General features: G+C 48.8%; 3 protein-coding genes across 9 annotated transcripts in view; 2 read left to right on the plus strand and 1 right to left on the minus strand.

Moving 5' to 3' along the window:
- TMEM8B (transmembrane protein 8B) overlaps positions 1–13,849 on the minus strand; it is a 41,195-nt gene extending 27,346 nt beyond the window's left edge. Inside the window, exon 1 of one of the 3 annotated variants that reach the window (XM_027614800.2) lies at positions 13,757–13,849. The gene's annotated coding sequence lies outside the window, so the exon portion shown is untranslated. Of the gene's footprint in view, positions 1–13,540; positions 13,714–13,756 lie in introns of those variants that run through there. The other 2 variants (XM_027614798.2, XM_027614797.2) reach the window with 2 other exon arrangements.
- Positions 9–11,885, plus strand: FAM221B (family with sequence similarity 221 member B). Of its 2 annotated transcripts, XM_027614802.1 has the most exons (7): positions 9–557; positions 2,403–3,258; positions 3,407–3,550; positions 8,809–8,919; positions 9,074–9,271; positions 9,458–9,577; positions 9,941–11,885. In XM_027614802.1, exons 2-7 carry the CDS (start codon positions 2,403–2,405, stop codon positions 9,976–9,978), a joined length of 1,467 nt encoding a protein of 488 aa, XP_027470603.1. In that variant the 5' UTR covers positions 9–557; the 3' UTR covers positions 9,979–11,885. The 2 variants fall into 2 exon arrangements, with proteins under 2 accessions (XP_027470603.1, XP_027470605.1); XM_027614804.1 differs by lacking the exon at positions 3,407–3,550.
- HINT2 (histidine triad nucleotide binding protein 2) lies at positions 13,211–15,465 on the plus strand. 4 transcript variants are annotated; one of them, XM_027614809.1, is made up of 6 exons: positions 13,240–13,461; positions 13,723–13,821; positions 14,650–14,790; positions 14,887–14,991; positions 15,090–15,162; positions 15,273–15,414. In XM_027614809.1, exons 1-6 carry the CDS (start codon positions 13,381–13,383, stop codon positions 15,284–15,286), a joined length of 513 nt encoding a protein of 170 aa, XP_027470610.1. In that variant the 5' UTR covers positions 13,240–13,380; the 3' UTR covers positions 15,287–15,414. The 4 variants fall into 4 exon arrangements, with proteins under 4 accessions (XP_027470612.1, XP_027470610.1, XP_027470609.1 ...); XM_027614808.1 differs by having other exon boundaries at positions 13,266–13,461; positions 15,284–15,465; XM_027614811.1 differs by lacking the exon at positions 14,887–14,991 and having other exon boundaries at positions 13,211–13,461; positions 15,284–15,465.
- Positions 15,466–15,537: the final 72 nt, after the last annotated feature.

Consider the following 15,537-nt stretch of genomic DNA (forward strand, 5'->3'; position numbering starts at 1 on the left):
CTCACAGCCCCCACTGATAGAGCCACACACATCTCATAGGAACCCTACAGAGACCCTCACAAACCCAGACATCTACGGACGTCCCCATAGACGTCCGCAGACTACCCAAACACTCTCACAGAGATCCCGCAAAACCCCTTTAAAAGTGAGCCCTCTAGGCTCGTCCCCTCTGGGTCCAATGCAGCCTCATCTGGAAACCAGTGCTGTTGCCACGGAGACTCCTGGGCGTTCTGGTTGCCCTGGTGACGGATCCCTCCTCTCCCGGCTGGGGTTCCAGAGGTTTCAGTCAAGCTCCTCCCTCATCGGCCGCGGAACCCCTCGTCCCTTCCCCTCCCACCCTCCCCCAGATCTGGCCAGAGTTCCTTTGCGAATTTCTGCAGGTGTCCAACTTCCCTCCCCAAGTGGTAGACTTGAAGGCAAGGCCTCTCATTACATAACAACTGCAAGGCGAGTCTCATCCAAGAGCCTTCCATCCTCCCCTAACATTTCCCCTTCCCAGCTTCAGACGAGATCGTGACTTAAGGAAGGACTTGTAACAGCCAAGCCAAAGCCCAGAGGTATGTGGTTTCTCCAAAGGCTCCTCCTCCAAACTCTCATCCCATTTCGCTCCTAACACCTTCTGCCCCTTCCCACCTCACTCGAAACCCCTCCCATTCTCTACTTTTCATCCTTACACTCCCCCTCCGCCACACTTCTCCGCCCAGTTCCCTCTTCCCCTTCTTTTTATCCTTCTCCCATCCTTGGTTCTCCACCTTCAAGTATCTTTTTCCTCTTGCGGAATGTCTGGTCAGATTCCTATCATCCTACCTCTCTCCCTACTTCTTGTCCCAAACTTCCCCTTTGGAAAGACTCTAATGAATGTTAAATAATGTGTTTAGCATCTCTGGAGCTTGGGGAGAAAGGGAGCACAGAAGGCTAAAGCTGGAATCCTTAGGCAGTGTTGCAAATAATGGCAGGCCTTGAATGTCAGGGCCAAGAAATTTAGACTTAATCCTTAGGCTGAGACAATTGAGTGTTTTTAAGCAAAGGAATGCCATTGTTAGGTTTACATTTTTAAAGAAAGATCTCCATTGGGTCGTTAAGGAGGACTGACTTCTGGGCGCCTGGGTGGTTCAGTTGGTTAAGCGGCTGCCTTCGGCTCAGGTCATGATCCTGGAGTCCCGGGGTCCAGTCCCGCATCAGGTTCCCTGCTCAGCAGGGAGTCTGCTTCTCCCTCTGACCCTCCCCCCTCTCATGTACTCTCTCTCTCTCATTCTCACTCTCTCAAAATAAATAATAAATGAATCCTTAAAAAAAAAAAAAGGGATGACTTCTTTTGGACATCCTTCCAAGACAAATTTGTCACACCCCACTCCACAGCATCCTGAGCTTACCCCAGCACACCACCAACTCATCTGTATTGTCATTTTGGTTAACCTGGTCTCCTTCCCAGATTCTTTCAACTGAGTCCAGTGCTTAGCACAGTGCCTGGGCAAAAGTGTAAGATTGGGTTGTTTATAAAAGTATAAGTTACATAAATCAATGAAAGAATGGCTGAGTGGATGAATATGCTGGAGGAGACAGAGGGGTGAAGTTACTACATAATCCGGGTAGAAAATGATGAGAACTTAAAAACAAAATTAGAGAGAAAAAGGAGAGAATGGATTTTGGGATTATTTAGAAAATAGGAAATACAGTCCTTGGTGCCTATTTGAAGATGAGGTCTGAGGGGAAACGGTAAGACCAAAATAATTCCCAGAATTCAGCTTTCATGCCCTGTGGGACATCCATTTAGCAATATCCAGCAAGCAGTTGGGTATGAGTGTTAAATACAGGGATTTAAAGAGGTCTGAACTGGAAATACGGATTTAGGAATCATCCGCATACCACTGGAAGTAACTAAAGCCTTGAACATGAGTGACATCATCAAGGGAGGGTGTATGTGGTCCTAGACAAAACCAGACTGCAGTCGGGGCCCTGCCTAATGCATCATGGCATTGTCCTGCACTCTTAGGAGCAAACCCCCACTTTGGCTGGGTATCCCAGTCTCTAGAACTCCACTGCCTGAACTCCATGGTCCTAAGGCCCAGGACCCTGCTCTTGGACTAACCAAGTTGCTATGTTTAGGCTCCCTCCTGGGTCACGGTCCTCTGCTACCATCTACTGATGGGATTCTGACTGCTTCAACCTTTCTGTCTTTTAAGTTCCAGCTCCCTCACAATCCGTAGCCACATGTCACATGGGGTCTAGGCACACAGGTGAACCTCCTGGCACTATACCCTGACCCAAAGTTCATCTTGCTTCCTCCTTATATCTCAGGTGCCCTGAAAACCTTATCCTAATTCCATAACCCCCAGTGAACTCTTGACTCGCAGACCCTCCAGTCCGAACCTAATGAAGCCTGTACCCTCTTCTACCACTAGATGGAAGCAGACAAGGTCACAGAAGAGCCTCATACCACCATGGAAACAGAGGAGCGCTCCTCTTCAAAGGACCCTTCCGAGGACTCACAGGAGCCCCCTATCCCTGAAACAGCCTTTGAGCCTTCCATCTCTGAGACCCCTTTAGAGCCCCTTACCTCTGAAACCCTTTTGGAGCCTTCCATCTCTGAGACTCCCTTAGAGCCCCACACCTCTGAATCTCATCTAGTTCCCTCCACTTCCCAGGCCCCTTTAGAGAACCATGCCTCTGAAACTTCTTTGGAACCTTCCATCTCTGAGACCTCTTTAGAGGCCCACACCTCTGAATCTCATCTGGTTCCATCCACTTCCCAGGCCCCTTTAGAGGCCCACACCTCTGAATCTCATATGCTTCCATCCACTTCCCTGGCTCCTTTAGAGACCTACACCTCTGAATCCCTTTTGGAGCCCTCCATCTCTGAGACCCCTGTAGGATACTCTGAGATCCCTTTAGAAACCCTTATCCCTGAGACCCTGTTGGAAACTCACATCTTTAAGGTCCCAGAGAAACACCTTTCTTCTCCTACCTCATCACAAGACTATGTCGCTGTACCTTCCCCTGATACTCTGAAGGAAGACCTCTCTAAGTATTCTCCCAGTGAGGTCTCATGGACAAGGAGGTCCATCCAGATCTCTGAGTCTGAGATCCTTCAAAAGCACTCCCTTTCAAGCCCTTCAGCCCCGGTCCACCTGGACACATCTGCAAAGGAAAAGGAAGAGGAAGGAGAAGACAAAGAGCAGGTGGATGCCACTGACAGCACCGCACACACAGCTCAGCCTGGACAACAGCTGGGCAAGAAGAAGAAGAAAGGAGTTAGCTGTAATTATGCCTGCACTTTTCCCCATTCTCATCACTGTCTTATACCTGCCCCAGGAGGAGGGGATTGGGTTACTCTTCAACCTGGCCCCTTCTCTTAGTTTTAGGGCCTCCTCACCTTCCCTTGGTTACTCAGCTTTTCCCTTCCCAGATTACACAGTCCACCCAGTGGTGCCTGCCAAGCAAGCAGAGCTGGTGGAAGTGGCTAAGGCAATGCCCAGAGAGAAGTTTGGTGCTCAGGTGAATTATCTTTTCCAATGGGAGAAGAATGCAGCCCTAAGTACCATCCAGACAGGTGAGCCCAGAAAGCCCTTCAGAAGCCTGTGACAGGACCGTGGCCATCCTCCAATCCAACTGGATCAGGGAACCTGCCCTGATCAATGGATCACTGCCCCTTGTGGAAATGGCAATGCTAACTGCCTGTAATCTAGGAGGGGAGAAGCCAGGTCGGCCAAAGTGGACAGCATGAGTACAGAAAAAAGTGGGGATATTCATATAAATCCCAGGTAGGGACAGGCAGCTAAACTAAAGCTGTTGAAAAAAAAAAAAAAAAGAAGAAGAAGGGTCATAGGCCAGCCCCACATCTAGGGCTCTGAGAGCCTGCACCAAACCAACCTTAAGGCAGAGATGGCCCAGGACCCTAGATAGTCCAGGAGACTTGTGGCTCTGACATGGCAAAAGGCCTTGGTCCCCTTGGTGGAACTCCACTAAAAGGCTGTCACCCCACATGCCAGACCATTATCACGTGGGTACCCAAAAGCTATGAGTCTCTTCACCAAAGAGAAGAGTCGTATCTTCAAGCCCTACTGATTCCAAGTCTCAGCCCAGAATTAGTACTCATGCCAGCCCCATTAGTGGCATGCTATGCTTATCTGTGCCTGCATATAAAAGGTGTGCAGATGTACTATGTAAACCCGTGCCGTCCGGTGCGAGCATGTGTACCTGTGTTGCTGAACTTCATGTCTATAGCGAATAACTTCAGAAAGCAGGCCATCCTGACCTGCTCTGCAGATTCTGGGGGTTTCTAAACTGAATTCAGTAGACATCAGTGCATTTACTTTTGTCTTTCATACTTCCTTTTCCCCTTATGATAGGAAGAGAGTTATGTTGAAACTAGATGGTCCTAAGATATAAAGACAACCAGGCAATCCTATGTCCTCCCTTCTCCATGCAATTTACTTTCCTCATTCTCAAGCTGGGACCCTTCCCCTCCACCCCTGGCCAAGAAAGTCATAATGATCTCATTTGTTTCTCAGTCTCAATTCAGGCATTTAAATGGCTTTGTTTGCTTATTTTAACATCTTCTGTCACTCTTATTCTTCCTGCAAATACAGGGTCATTCAGTCCCTGATCTCCTCAGCACCTCCTGCCTGCTCTCCACTCTTCAAGGCTGCTATACTTCTTCACATGGAACTTCTTCATTTTCCTGTTTAAACGGGCGGTTTTATGTAGTAATTTAAGTGTCATTCAATCCTGAAAAAGGTATTTAGAGTTCCCTCCTAATATTGGGGATCTTGAGTCCCTAGAGAATCAGAATGTGTGCTGTGTAGAGAAGGATCAAATGTAAGCTTTTCTTTTATTTATTCAGCATTTATTGAGCACCAACTGTATGCCAGTCATTGAGCCAGATGTGGAGGCAGTGGCTGGTGGGATGTCAAAAACAAAATCTCTCAAGTAATTTGTACTCTAATGAGAGCCACCAATAAGTGAAAGGATAATTATAATTCATTCTAATTGCTATGATTGAGGTCAGCCCACAGTGCCGCACAAGCAGAAAAAAAGGGCACCCAATCTTGGGGGCTCAGGGAATAAGCCTTGGAAGGGATGACTTCTCAGCTGAAATCTATAAGATGAGTAAAAAGAGGTGGCCAGGTGAAAACTGGGGTAAGGTGAGATCTGACAGGGCAAGGCACCAGTAGGAAAGTGCAAGAAATGTTGGACAGGGCTCAGCTCTGGAAGGCAGAACTGTACAGGCATTTCTGTGCAAAGCTCAAGAGCTGGGATTATATCCTAAGGGTAGCTGAGAGTCACTAAAAGATTTTAAGTGGGACAATAACATGAACAAATTTGTGTTTTTGAAAGACTGCTCTGGCAGTATCGTAGACTGGAGAAAGATAAGACTGGACGTAGGAAGACTACATTGGTCACTGGTAATAATAATCCAGGTAAGAAGTAGATGGGTGGAGGTGGAGAGAAATAGAACGTTCAAGAAATGTTAAGAAGGTGAAACTGACTTTTGGATCTTTGGATGTATAGGATAAGAGAGAAGGACATGCCTGGAATGACCTCTAGGTTTTTGGCTTAGAGACTGATTTGATGATGATAACCATTAATGAATGCCTAAAACAGAGTAGATGCATGATAAGTATGTGTTGGATGAACAGAGGACAAAGGATGAGGGCCAGGTTTGAAAGGAATAATTGGCTGTACCACATTAGAAGTGCTGGTGGAACATGGTGGTGAAAGAGTCTGGAGACAGCTAGCTATATGGGTCTGAAGCTCAGGAGAGAAGTCTGGACTGGAGACATCCTTCATGTAAAGACAGCTGTATGTTGTATGGAAATGTTCTAAGCAAAAATAGATATTATCATGCAAATGTGATATATGACCATGGAACCGACTGTGTTGTACCCTGTCTGGTATTTTCAGAGTAAGCATCTGTACTGTAGACGCCTTTGCCACAAATAGGGTGCCACAAAATTAGTTAACCATAAGGCAATTTGCCATAAAAGATTTTTAAAAAGATTAAAAAAAAGATAAACTAGTTGGTAGTTTGGTTTGACAGTTTGTTGGCTTCATCAACTGGTTGACAGTTTGGTTTCATTTTTCTGTTGACACAGTACTCCCATTTTTATATTACATAGATCTTAGCCTTCATAATTGTCTACACAGTGACACAGAGTTTTGAATCCACACAACTTCCCATACAACTTTGGAATGTCTATCGATGGACATGTGACAATCTGCCAAGAACAAGCAGCAGTGTAGAAAGCTTTCACAACACAATACAAAGTTCAGTTACAAATATGTATCCTAGTATTTGGAAACTGATACCTCTCTTAAGGAAGAAATTTTAGCAAAAAAAGTGTGATGCCAAACAAGATGAATCAACAAGCACAACAAAACAAAAACAAAAAACAAAAACGTGTAAAACAATGAATGTAAGACTTTGAGGACAAGTGCTTAGGTACAATCCACAAAATAAAATCAGTTATTCACAGTATTGCTGTGAATCTATTCTATACATTTTAAATTCATTTTAAATTCAGGGTGCCTGGGTGGCTCAGATGGTTGAGCGTCTGCCTTCGGCTCAGGTCATGATCCCAGGGTCCTGGGATTGAGTCCCGCATTGGGCTCCCAGCTCCTTGGGAGCCTGCTTCTCCCTCTGCTTCTCTCTCTCTCTCTGTCTCTCATGAATAAATAAATAAAATCTTTAAAAAAAAATAAATTCATTTTAAATTCAAATATATTGCATTTTGCAATAAAGCCATTTTTAATTTTGATACTTATTTTCCATTTTTCATTATGTCCTTTTTAATGAATGCCCTTTTATTTTTCATAATTTTATCTTTTGTGGCAAAATTGCCTATGGCCAATTAATCATGCAGTGAAAATGCTTGAGGCAAAGATTCTTAGGGCAAAACTACGTAGAACCACCTTATACAGGGTCAAAATGGCATCCCAGATAATGTCTCCTCACCCTGCCGGCCCTTGTCCACTTATAACAGGAAGAGTGTTTGGAATCAGAGCAGAGAGAAGAGGCTCCCACTCTGGACTACATGGCCTGATGTGTCCCACTTTAAGAGCACTGACACCTATAATGGGAGTCTGAGGTATAGTTGCTAGTCTGTTTAAATTCTAGTCTTCATCTGAGAGCTGGACACTGACTCCCATACCAGTGCTTGGACTTGACTCTCCCAGGCCCTCAGGCAGGACCTTGATCTATGGGCACTGACCCTCGTTCACCTCCACACCTCATCTGCTCAGCCTGCCCTGCTGCTCTGGACAGAGTTCAGAATTCCTCCAGTGGAATTCTGGCCCCCACTCACCTCCATTGTGATTCTGCCTATTCTCTGCCCCTTCGACCAAGACTCACTGGTGTAATGGGGCAGTGGTACTATAGGCTGTCAGTATCAAGACAGAAGTAGCAAAGCCAAAAGCCATTATCTGGACAGGCTTTAGACCCTGAAAGACCATGGGTAAGGCAAGAAAACCTAGACTGACAATTAGGCACAAAATTGTGAATTGTGGCCCTGGCCAGAGTCAAAGACCAGAGGACACTAACTTCAGGGCTATGCCTGGAATACTGGGTCTCTCTTCCTTCCTGAAGGAATTTGCTCCTTCACTTCATCAGTCAAGGAGTCTGTGCTCTCTGGGCACCTCTTTTGGCCAGGCCCTAAGCTAGGACTAGAGATATAGGCAAAAAGACAGACCCTTACTTGGAGGAACTTACAGTTGAAGAGGAATACAAGTGGAAAGTCCATTCTGATGTATTGTACTGTAATAGGAGTAGCACAAGGAGTCAAAGAAAGAGAAGGGGCCCGTAGACAGAGGAAGTCAGGGACAACTTTTTGGTGGAGGTGACACCTCACTGTAGCCTTTAAATGGGAATGGGTCCTACGGCCGAAGGTCCCACTCCATGAGGACTCATCTAGGATTCTTGCCTAGAAGTTGGAGTACTCTCAGGTCTCCTGAAGGGTGAGAAAATCTGAGTGGGATGTGCTCTCTGGTTCTCCTCCCATATTTACATGGCTCCACCCTTGCCTTTTAGTAAGGCTAACCATGAAGCCAGTTTCAGATCCCACTGCGGTAACCAGGCTCTCAAGGGTTGTGGCATTTTGCTGGTGCCTGCTCTCAGGGATACTTCTTAGCCTCACAAGCTTCGATTTCTTGACCTTCACCACTCATGACTTCTGGCCTACCTCTTTCTCCTGATTCTTAGAGAACCATAGGCAGCCCTTCTCAAATTCATAGATAGCATTAGTTCGGTAACACCAGGAACAAAGAAAGGTAATATGAAGGTGCAAACCTTGAAAAGTGAGGAAAGCCCTTCTCCTGGTCCCAGAGCTGCCCAACCTCCTCCTCCTCCTCCACCTCTGGTCCCGTCAACAACCATGCTTCTTAGGTGCTAGTCCTCACCATCTCTTCTACACCTGGCCAATCATCTTCCCTTCCCTCACCTTAGACACTTCAAGGAAACAAAACCAAGCTGGTTTCTAATGTGGGAAGGAGAGGAGATGGGAATCTTCACAGTCACAGAGAACTTGGCGAGATTCATGTTCATCTTCAAACAAAATTTCATTTATCATCTTGAAGACTGTCTTCAGTCATTTCTGACAGGCTAACAGAGATGGAGTGGATCCTGGGGTGGAAAAGGAACTGAAACACTTGTGGAACCCTGAGAAAACCTGGCGAGAAAATGTCTAAAGGGGTGGGGATGAGAACTCATGGGTGGAGGTGAACACACCTAGGGGGAGAGGTGAGAACGCCTTGGGTAGGAGGCTTAGGCTACTATTCCTTCTCACTTTTCCTTGTTAATCCCTCCACTCTCAGGTCTCTACATTGGCTGGCGCTGCCCCCATTACCTATGGGACTGTTTCCGGATTGGAGATGAGTCCAAATGCTTTTGTGGACACTTGTTGAAAGAGCACCAGATCATCTCAGGTAGGGAGAACTGAGCAGCCCCTGCCAGGCGGGAGGGATAACTATACTCTGGCCATATGAGAGAAAGTGTGCATGTTGGTATGAGGGTTGGCACGGGAAGGCCAGGCCCTATTAGGTGCCAGTCTAATCCTACCATCTGTCCCCATTCCCACAGACATATCTGTGCCCTGCAACGTGGGCCAGTGTCGCTGCCTCATGTTCTGCTTTATCCCATCACGCCCAGAGGAGGTGGGTGAGTTCTGGCTCAAAAGACGAGCTACCTTTGACCCCAAGGCCTGGAGGGCCCAATGTCGCTGCAAACACAGCCATGAAGACCATGCAGCTGCTGGGTCCCATCCCTGCAGGGTGAAAGGTAATTTCTAGGGTGAGGGGAGTACAGGGGTGGGCATGGGTAGGATGCAAATAGTTTGGAGATAAGAATAGGGGAACTGGTAGAAGAAACTCGCATTTGTGGTTGGTACAGAAGAGATGAGAATATAGTTAGCCCATGGGGAAGGCCCAATTCCCTATACCTGTCTTGGCTTCCTCCTTGCCCTAGGCTGTTGCTGCAACTGTTTTGAGTCTAATTTCCTCTGTGCGGCCTGTGACCGGCGCTGGGAGGAACACGAGACTTTCTTTGAGACTGAGGAGACCCGGCGACGAGGAGGGAGGCCTCATGGTGAGGGGGCAACCTAGAACGGGGGGGGGGGGGGGGGGGTCAAGGTCAGAAGGCCAGGCAAGAAGGTGCTCTCACCCTCAACCATCCCATCCAGGACTATCTCACCCTCTCACCTGCTGCACCCCATACTTGCCCTGGTTTCCACCCCCAGGAGCAGACTATGTGCCTTTTGCAGAGATGCCTACCCTCCGAGAAGCCATCGTCAGCAACTCTGACTCTGAGGCTCTACAGGAGCAGGGGCCCTCTGGCCGTCCTGGCTCCCACCCCAGACCCCCTGGGCCTCCTGGCCCACACAGCCTCTGGCCTGACCCTATGTCTGACCCACATACCTGACCCTTTCACCTCTGCTTTTCCCTCCTCCAGGGACAGACAGTGTCAACACCTGGCGCAGGCCTCTTTGAACCTGGCTCAAATCAGCAATAAAAAGGAAGCCTCTGGAATCTGGCCTGGTTCTGTATGGGGCAAATAGATCCCAGCCCAGGGACAGACACCCTAGGACCTTAGAGTTGGCACCTAATGAGGCCAAGAGAGAGCACCACACAGGAGACAGGCTGGATCAAGCCACCTGCCTCCATCAAACCCACATTCAAGATGCTAGCTCTGGCATCAGAAGGACAGACTGGCTTCAAGCAAGCCAAGGAGGGAGGGGGTTTCCAGAAGGATAGAGTGATCACTGATGTTAGATGCAGGTGGGGACGCCAGTAATAAAGACTGGAAGATGTCCCCTGGATTTTATGATTAGGTCTTTGGGCACTTCAGATAATGTGGTTTCAGTGGTGCAATGGAGGCAGAAACCAAACAGCAGAGTTGGTTTAGGAAGCTTGGATGAAAAGAGCAGGAGAGAAGTCAGACAATATCCAGAGGGAGATGTGGAGTCAAGGAAGCATTTTTTAGGAGGGAAAAAGGGGGAGGAACCAGTAGAGAAAAAGATCTTGAAGGATGCGGAAGAGAGAGAGATGCCTGGTGAGACATCCCAGAGATGGAGGGAAGGAATGACGTCAGGGCAGAGGTGAAGAGATTTGCTCTGGACAGGAGAAGTACCACCCCCTAAGACCAAGAGGAAGGGAGAAAGAAAATGATGGGCCTCCAGGGAGCTGCAGGAAGCAGGATCTTGTGGAAGTTCCCCTGTGAAGTAGGAGACAAGGTCAGCTGCTGGTCGTGAAGGAAAGGGGTAAGAGTGGGAAGTAGGAGACAGGAAGAGAGAGGAGAAGGTTTGGGAAGAGTAATGTGGGGAATCACAGAAAAACCTAATCGGTGGGTAGTTGAGGATTCGGGTACATCTGGAAGCGGGAACCTAAAGAGGAAGAGAAACACAATAGTTAGATTGATGGTTGATGATGGGAGGGTGTCAGGGAGGATGATCAGGAAAAGAAAGCAAAAAGAAGGCTTGAGAATGTGGAGAGAGCTGGCCATACAAATGGAAAGAAAGTAAAGCCAGGAAGCAACTGTCAAATTGAAAAAAAAGAACTAAGGAACAGAAGTCTCTAATGAGGTCCAGCATCCAACGTAGCAGTGGGGATCAGCACTGGAGACGGCGGTCAGAACCTCCAGAGAGCTGCAGCTCGGAGAGCAGCTGCCAGGTATCACAAAGGCATGGAGTAAAGAACTGTGGCCATGCAGCCGAAATCGGTGACTGTGGCCAAAATCAGTGAATCACAGTTATTTTTACGAGGAGTAGGAGATTCTGGCACTAATGGGCTCTGTGATCCTAGGCAAGTCACTCTCCGGGCTTCAGTTTCTGGCTCTGTAAAAGAATAATCTCTGTGCTACCTGCTCTCCCTGAGAACCCAAAGAAATAACCAGTTTCAAAGTGCTTTGTCATCGTCTACCGTGCCCGGCCGGTTTCCTTCCCCTTCCTAGATGCCAGCTCCTCTTATCTCTTGAGCTTCTCCAGAGCAGCTCTGTGTGGTCTCAGAGGCACCACAGAGAACTGCATGTAGCCTCTAGGGCACAGAAAAGGCCAGTCTACATTTCCCCACATTTGGGGAAGCTGTCTATACTTCCAAAGGAAGGGAGGCAATCTGGATGGCTAGAACTCCTAGGGGGGAAATCACAGGGTCAAATGTCTGCCCTTTGGAGGGAAAAAGGACTTTCTAACAATAATATGGCTATAGCAAAGATTGTTACTATCTCTAGAAGTAAAGAGTTGCTCTTGACTGGTGATATGCAATTAGCGCCATAATGACTGTTCATTAAAACTAATTCAATAGTCAACAATAAAAGAATGGTTACTGTGATAAACTCATTCAAATAAATAATATGCAGAGGGTGCCTGAGTGGCTTAGTCAGCTGGGCATCTACCTTGGGCTCAGGTTGTGACCTCCAGGTCCTGGGATGGAGCCCTGCATGGCATCAGGGCTTTCGGCTCAGCGGGGAGTCGGCTTCTCTCTCTCCCTCCCTCTGCCCCATCCCACCACTCATTCTCTCTCTCTCTCAAATAAATAAAATCTTAAAAATAAATAAATAAATAAATAAATAAAATGCAGACATTACAAAGTATATTTACATAGACTATGTAATAATGTGGAAAACTGTAAGGGGCAGAATAAGAATATATATGCAATACATATGTATTACATATTATGAAAGCAAATGAAACACCAAATATTATTCATTCCACAATCATTGAGCACCTATCTATGTCAAGGACCTGTGCTAAAAAAAAACAAAAACAAAAAACCCTAAAGATACAGTGGTGGCGTTTGTCCTAAGTGTTAAATGTCATACTAAAACTTAGCTGAGTGAGAATATTAGCATTTTGTGACCCCCGTTCCTTCTGTCAAAAATATACATTCCAGCAAAACGAAATATACTTCTTACCTAGCCCTGATGCATTTCCCTGGTCCTTCAAACCTGACGATCTAAAAATGCCAGGCGCAAGGCTAACTGCATCACACACCATTTCTGATAAGGAAAAAACACTGGATACCTATTACTTTGCTTATTAGTCCTGCGGCAAAGACAGGACATTCCCGCCGCACCCCCGTTTAAAAAAGAAAGGAAAAAGAAGGGGGGGGGGAAATGCCCTGAAAACAAACTGCAGAATCTTCCATCTTGGAGTAGGTACACAAGAACATAAACTAAGGAGGAACTGCCCTTAGATGAGTAAGTTAAAAATCTCTGAAATGCTTAAGGGGCTGAAATGCCCTTGTAGGGAAGAAGTTGGGTATCTATCCCATCAGTTAAAGAAAGGACCCCGTCCCAGTTCACCTTCAGCCCCATCCGCCTGGCGCCCCCGCCCGGCCCCCCTCTGTGGCCTTGGCCTCCAGGGGTTGCAGTGCTTCCCGGAGCCAGCCAGCGCCGAGCGCCCTCAGAACCCGCCCTCCTCGCGGCCAATGCCGGGAGACGGTCTACGACCTTAGGGGCTCGGTGCCACACCAGTGTGGTGCAGCAGAGCCAACTGGAGGAAAATCCCACCTCGGGTCTCTTAATCCTTCCAATGAGTGAGACACTCTGTTGGCGAAACTACTTAGGGGGCCCAATGGCGAAGGAAACTTCACTCTGACCAGAAGTCGAAGCCAATGGAGTGGAACACTCGCCCTCCAGCTGGCAGAAGCCAATGGGATGAAAAGATTCCGCCTCCAGGGTGGCGGCGGAGCCAGAGGGGTGCACGGCGCCACCCTCTGGGCTAAAGGGCAGCAAGCAGGGGCCCAGGAGCGCGACCAATGGGATGGTAGGGCTCGCTCGCGGCCGCCGGCGGAGCCAATGGCTGCCGCTCGCCGGCTCCGCAGGCAGCCCCACCTCGGGCTGGCTGCGCGGCCCGCGTACCGGCCCGGGGAGAGGTTCGGCGGCTGAGAGGCAAGATGGCGGCAGCCCCGGCGCTGGCTGCCGGGCTGCGCGTGGCGCGCAGGGCGGTGGCGGTGGCGGGGCCGCGGGGGGCACAGGTGAGAAGCGGCCGTAGGCGCGCGGAGGGCGTCCCTCGGGCTCGGCCGCCCTACGGGGTCGGGGGACAGGCGTTCCTACCCCAGGCGCGCGCAGCCCTGCGGCCTCGTGGGGACGGAGCCCGAACGCCGGGCAGGGAACGCCGCCGCCCCTCCCGAGGTGCAAGCTCCGGGGCTGTGCGGTGAGGTCGGGCTGGTGGGCGGCGGCAGCCTCTCGGCGGTGGCCGACGCCCTGCACCGCCTCGGACGCCGAGGTCGCCACAGGGTCCGTGCATTGGCTGCTGCCTTCCAAGCCTACCTGAAGCCCAGCTGACCGAACGCCTGCTCCGGGCAGCCTCCTCAGCGCCCCCTGCAGGAAATGAGGTTTGTCTTCTCGGAGCCAGTCTCCAGCCTCTGTCAGGCCCCTGGCCTTCTGAGCACAAGCGTTAACCTCTCATCTTCCCCACTTGTCAGAGGGGTCAGCTTCATCCCAGCTCTTTCTCCCACAATGTGACAGCACTGACTTCAGCCTTCTCTGAGCCCCTGGGAAACTGGGGCTTCCCTACCCACAATCCCCTGGGGCTGGGGGTGCTGAGTTCACTTAATTCTTCCCTTCACTGATTTAAGGGACTGGAAGTAAAATTCACAGTAAGAGGTCGGATGTGACACCTAGACGTGCTGTGTCAAACCTGAATAAAACGGGTAACATAGCTTAAAGATCAGGCAACAAGTAATAGAAATTAATGGAAACTTAGTAACAAGGTATGAGTAAATGGGAAGAGCTCCAGTCGTCTCAAAGGTAACACAGACCACGCCCTTTATTTTATATTTGAAGCCAAGAGGAGGGATTTATCTAAGGTAATTCGTTGGTAATAGAAGAACTGGGACCTAAGTTTCCAGTTCTCATCCTGTGTCCTTTCCTCTGAACAGTAACTAAATTTACTAGACACATTAGGAACAGGAATCAATTGCACTGCTGAGTCCTGCATTGTAATACAGCCTTTATCTAACCAAGCTCAGCACTATCTGACCCTACTCTCCACTGCTGATGCTCTGAAATTGAGGAACTTTTCTTTTGGATGAGAACCACAAATAGGTTCTTAGAAGGATGAAGTTAATGACTAACAGAGCCCAGCCTCTGCTAGCCCCGACTCACTCTATGGGAGAGGTAGTGTCAGCCCCCTCTCTTGGGTATGTCTGACCCACCTTCAGATCCGAGGAGCTGCAGGTGTGACTGATGGAAATGAAGTGGCCAAGGCCCAGCAGACAGCTCCTAGGGGAGCAGCTCCAACTGTCTTCTCCCGGATCCTGGATCGAAGTCTCCCAGCTGACATTCTATATGAGGACAAGCAGGTGGGGTGCCCTTAGGACTCATCCCCTTAGGAATTTCTGAGATACCATCAGCCTGTTGAAGTAACATGGTGGCCTCTGGCCTGTCACTACTCCCAGTGTCTCGTATTCCGTGATGTGGCCCCTCAAGCTCCTGTGCACTTCCTGGTCATTCCTAAGAAGCCCATTCCTCGGATTAGCCAGGCTGAGGAAGACGACCAGCAGGTGGGAAGAGCAGGGCCAAGGTTTGGCTTCGGGGGGTGCAGCTAGAGGTTTTGCTCCCTGTGAATGAAGCCACCTGTCTCCAACCCCTTTCCCTGTAGCTTCTAGGACACCTTCTCCTTGTGGCCAAGAAGACAGCAAAGGCTGAAGGCCTGGGAGATGGATACCGACTTGGTGAGTGACTTTTGGCCCTTGAGCCCCTCACGTATAAATTCTCAAAACTACCCCTCAATATGATCTTTAATCTTTGACCTTTTCCATGATCCTGACCCCCTAACCCCAAGCTCTGTTTCAGTGATCAATGATGGGAAGCTGGGCGCACAGTCTGTGTATCATCTGCACATTCATGTACTTGGGGGCCGACAGCTCCAGTGGCCTCCAGGTTGAACCTACCAACTGACCAAGAACCCCAGACCTGGATGCTTGGAGGGTGGGGGAAAGGGACCCTATGATGCTAATAAACTTGCTCTCCCTCGATTTTGGATCACTGTCTTAAATATATAAAGATACCACAAATAGGAAAGAAAACTGATTGAAGATAATCATCTC

The sequence above is a fragment of the Zalophus californianus genome, chromosome 13, assembly GCF_009762305.2.
Source record: "Zalophus californianus isolate mZalCal1 chromosome 13, mZalCal1.pri.v2, whole genome shotgun sequence".
Classification (NCBI taxonomy): Eukaryota; Metazoa; Chordata; class Mammalia; order Carnivora; family Otariidae; genus Zalophus; species Zalophus californianus.

Bases quoted from the DNA above. Each gene is read 5' to 3' on its own strand.
- FAM221B (XM_027614802.1), top strand. From the start codon at position 2,403: ATGGAAGCAGACAAGGTCACAGAAGAGCCTCATACCACCATGGAAACA. The intron at 3,259-3,406 runs GTAATTATGCCT...TTCCCTTCCCAG, and splicing joins GAAGAAGAAAGGAGTTAGCT to ATTACACAGTCCACCCAGTG. The intron at 3,551-8,808 runs GTGAGCCCAGAA...CTCCACTCTCAG, and splicing joins CCTAAGTACCATCCAGACAG to GTCTCTACATTGGCTGGCGC.
- HINT2 (XM_027614808.1), top strand. From the start codon at position 13,381: ATGGCGGCAGCCCCGGCGCTGGCTGCCGGGCTGCGCGTGGCGCGCAGG. The intron at 13,462-13,722 runs GTGAGAAGCGGC...AGGTCGCCACAG, and splicing joins CGGGGCCGCGGGGGGCACAG to GGTCCGTGCATTGGCTGCTG. The intron at 14,992-15,089 runs GTGGGAAGAGCA...CTTTCCCTGTAG, and splicing joins CTGAGGAAGACGACCAGCAG to CTTCTAGGACACCTTCTCCT.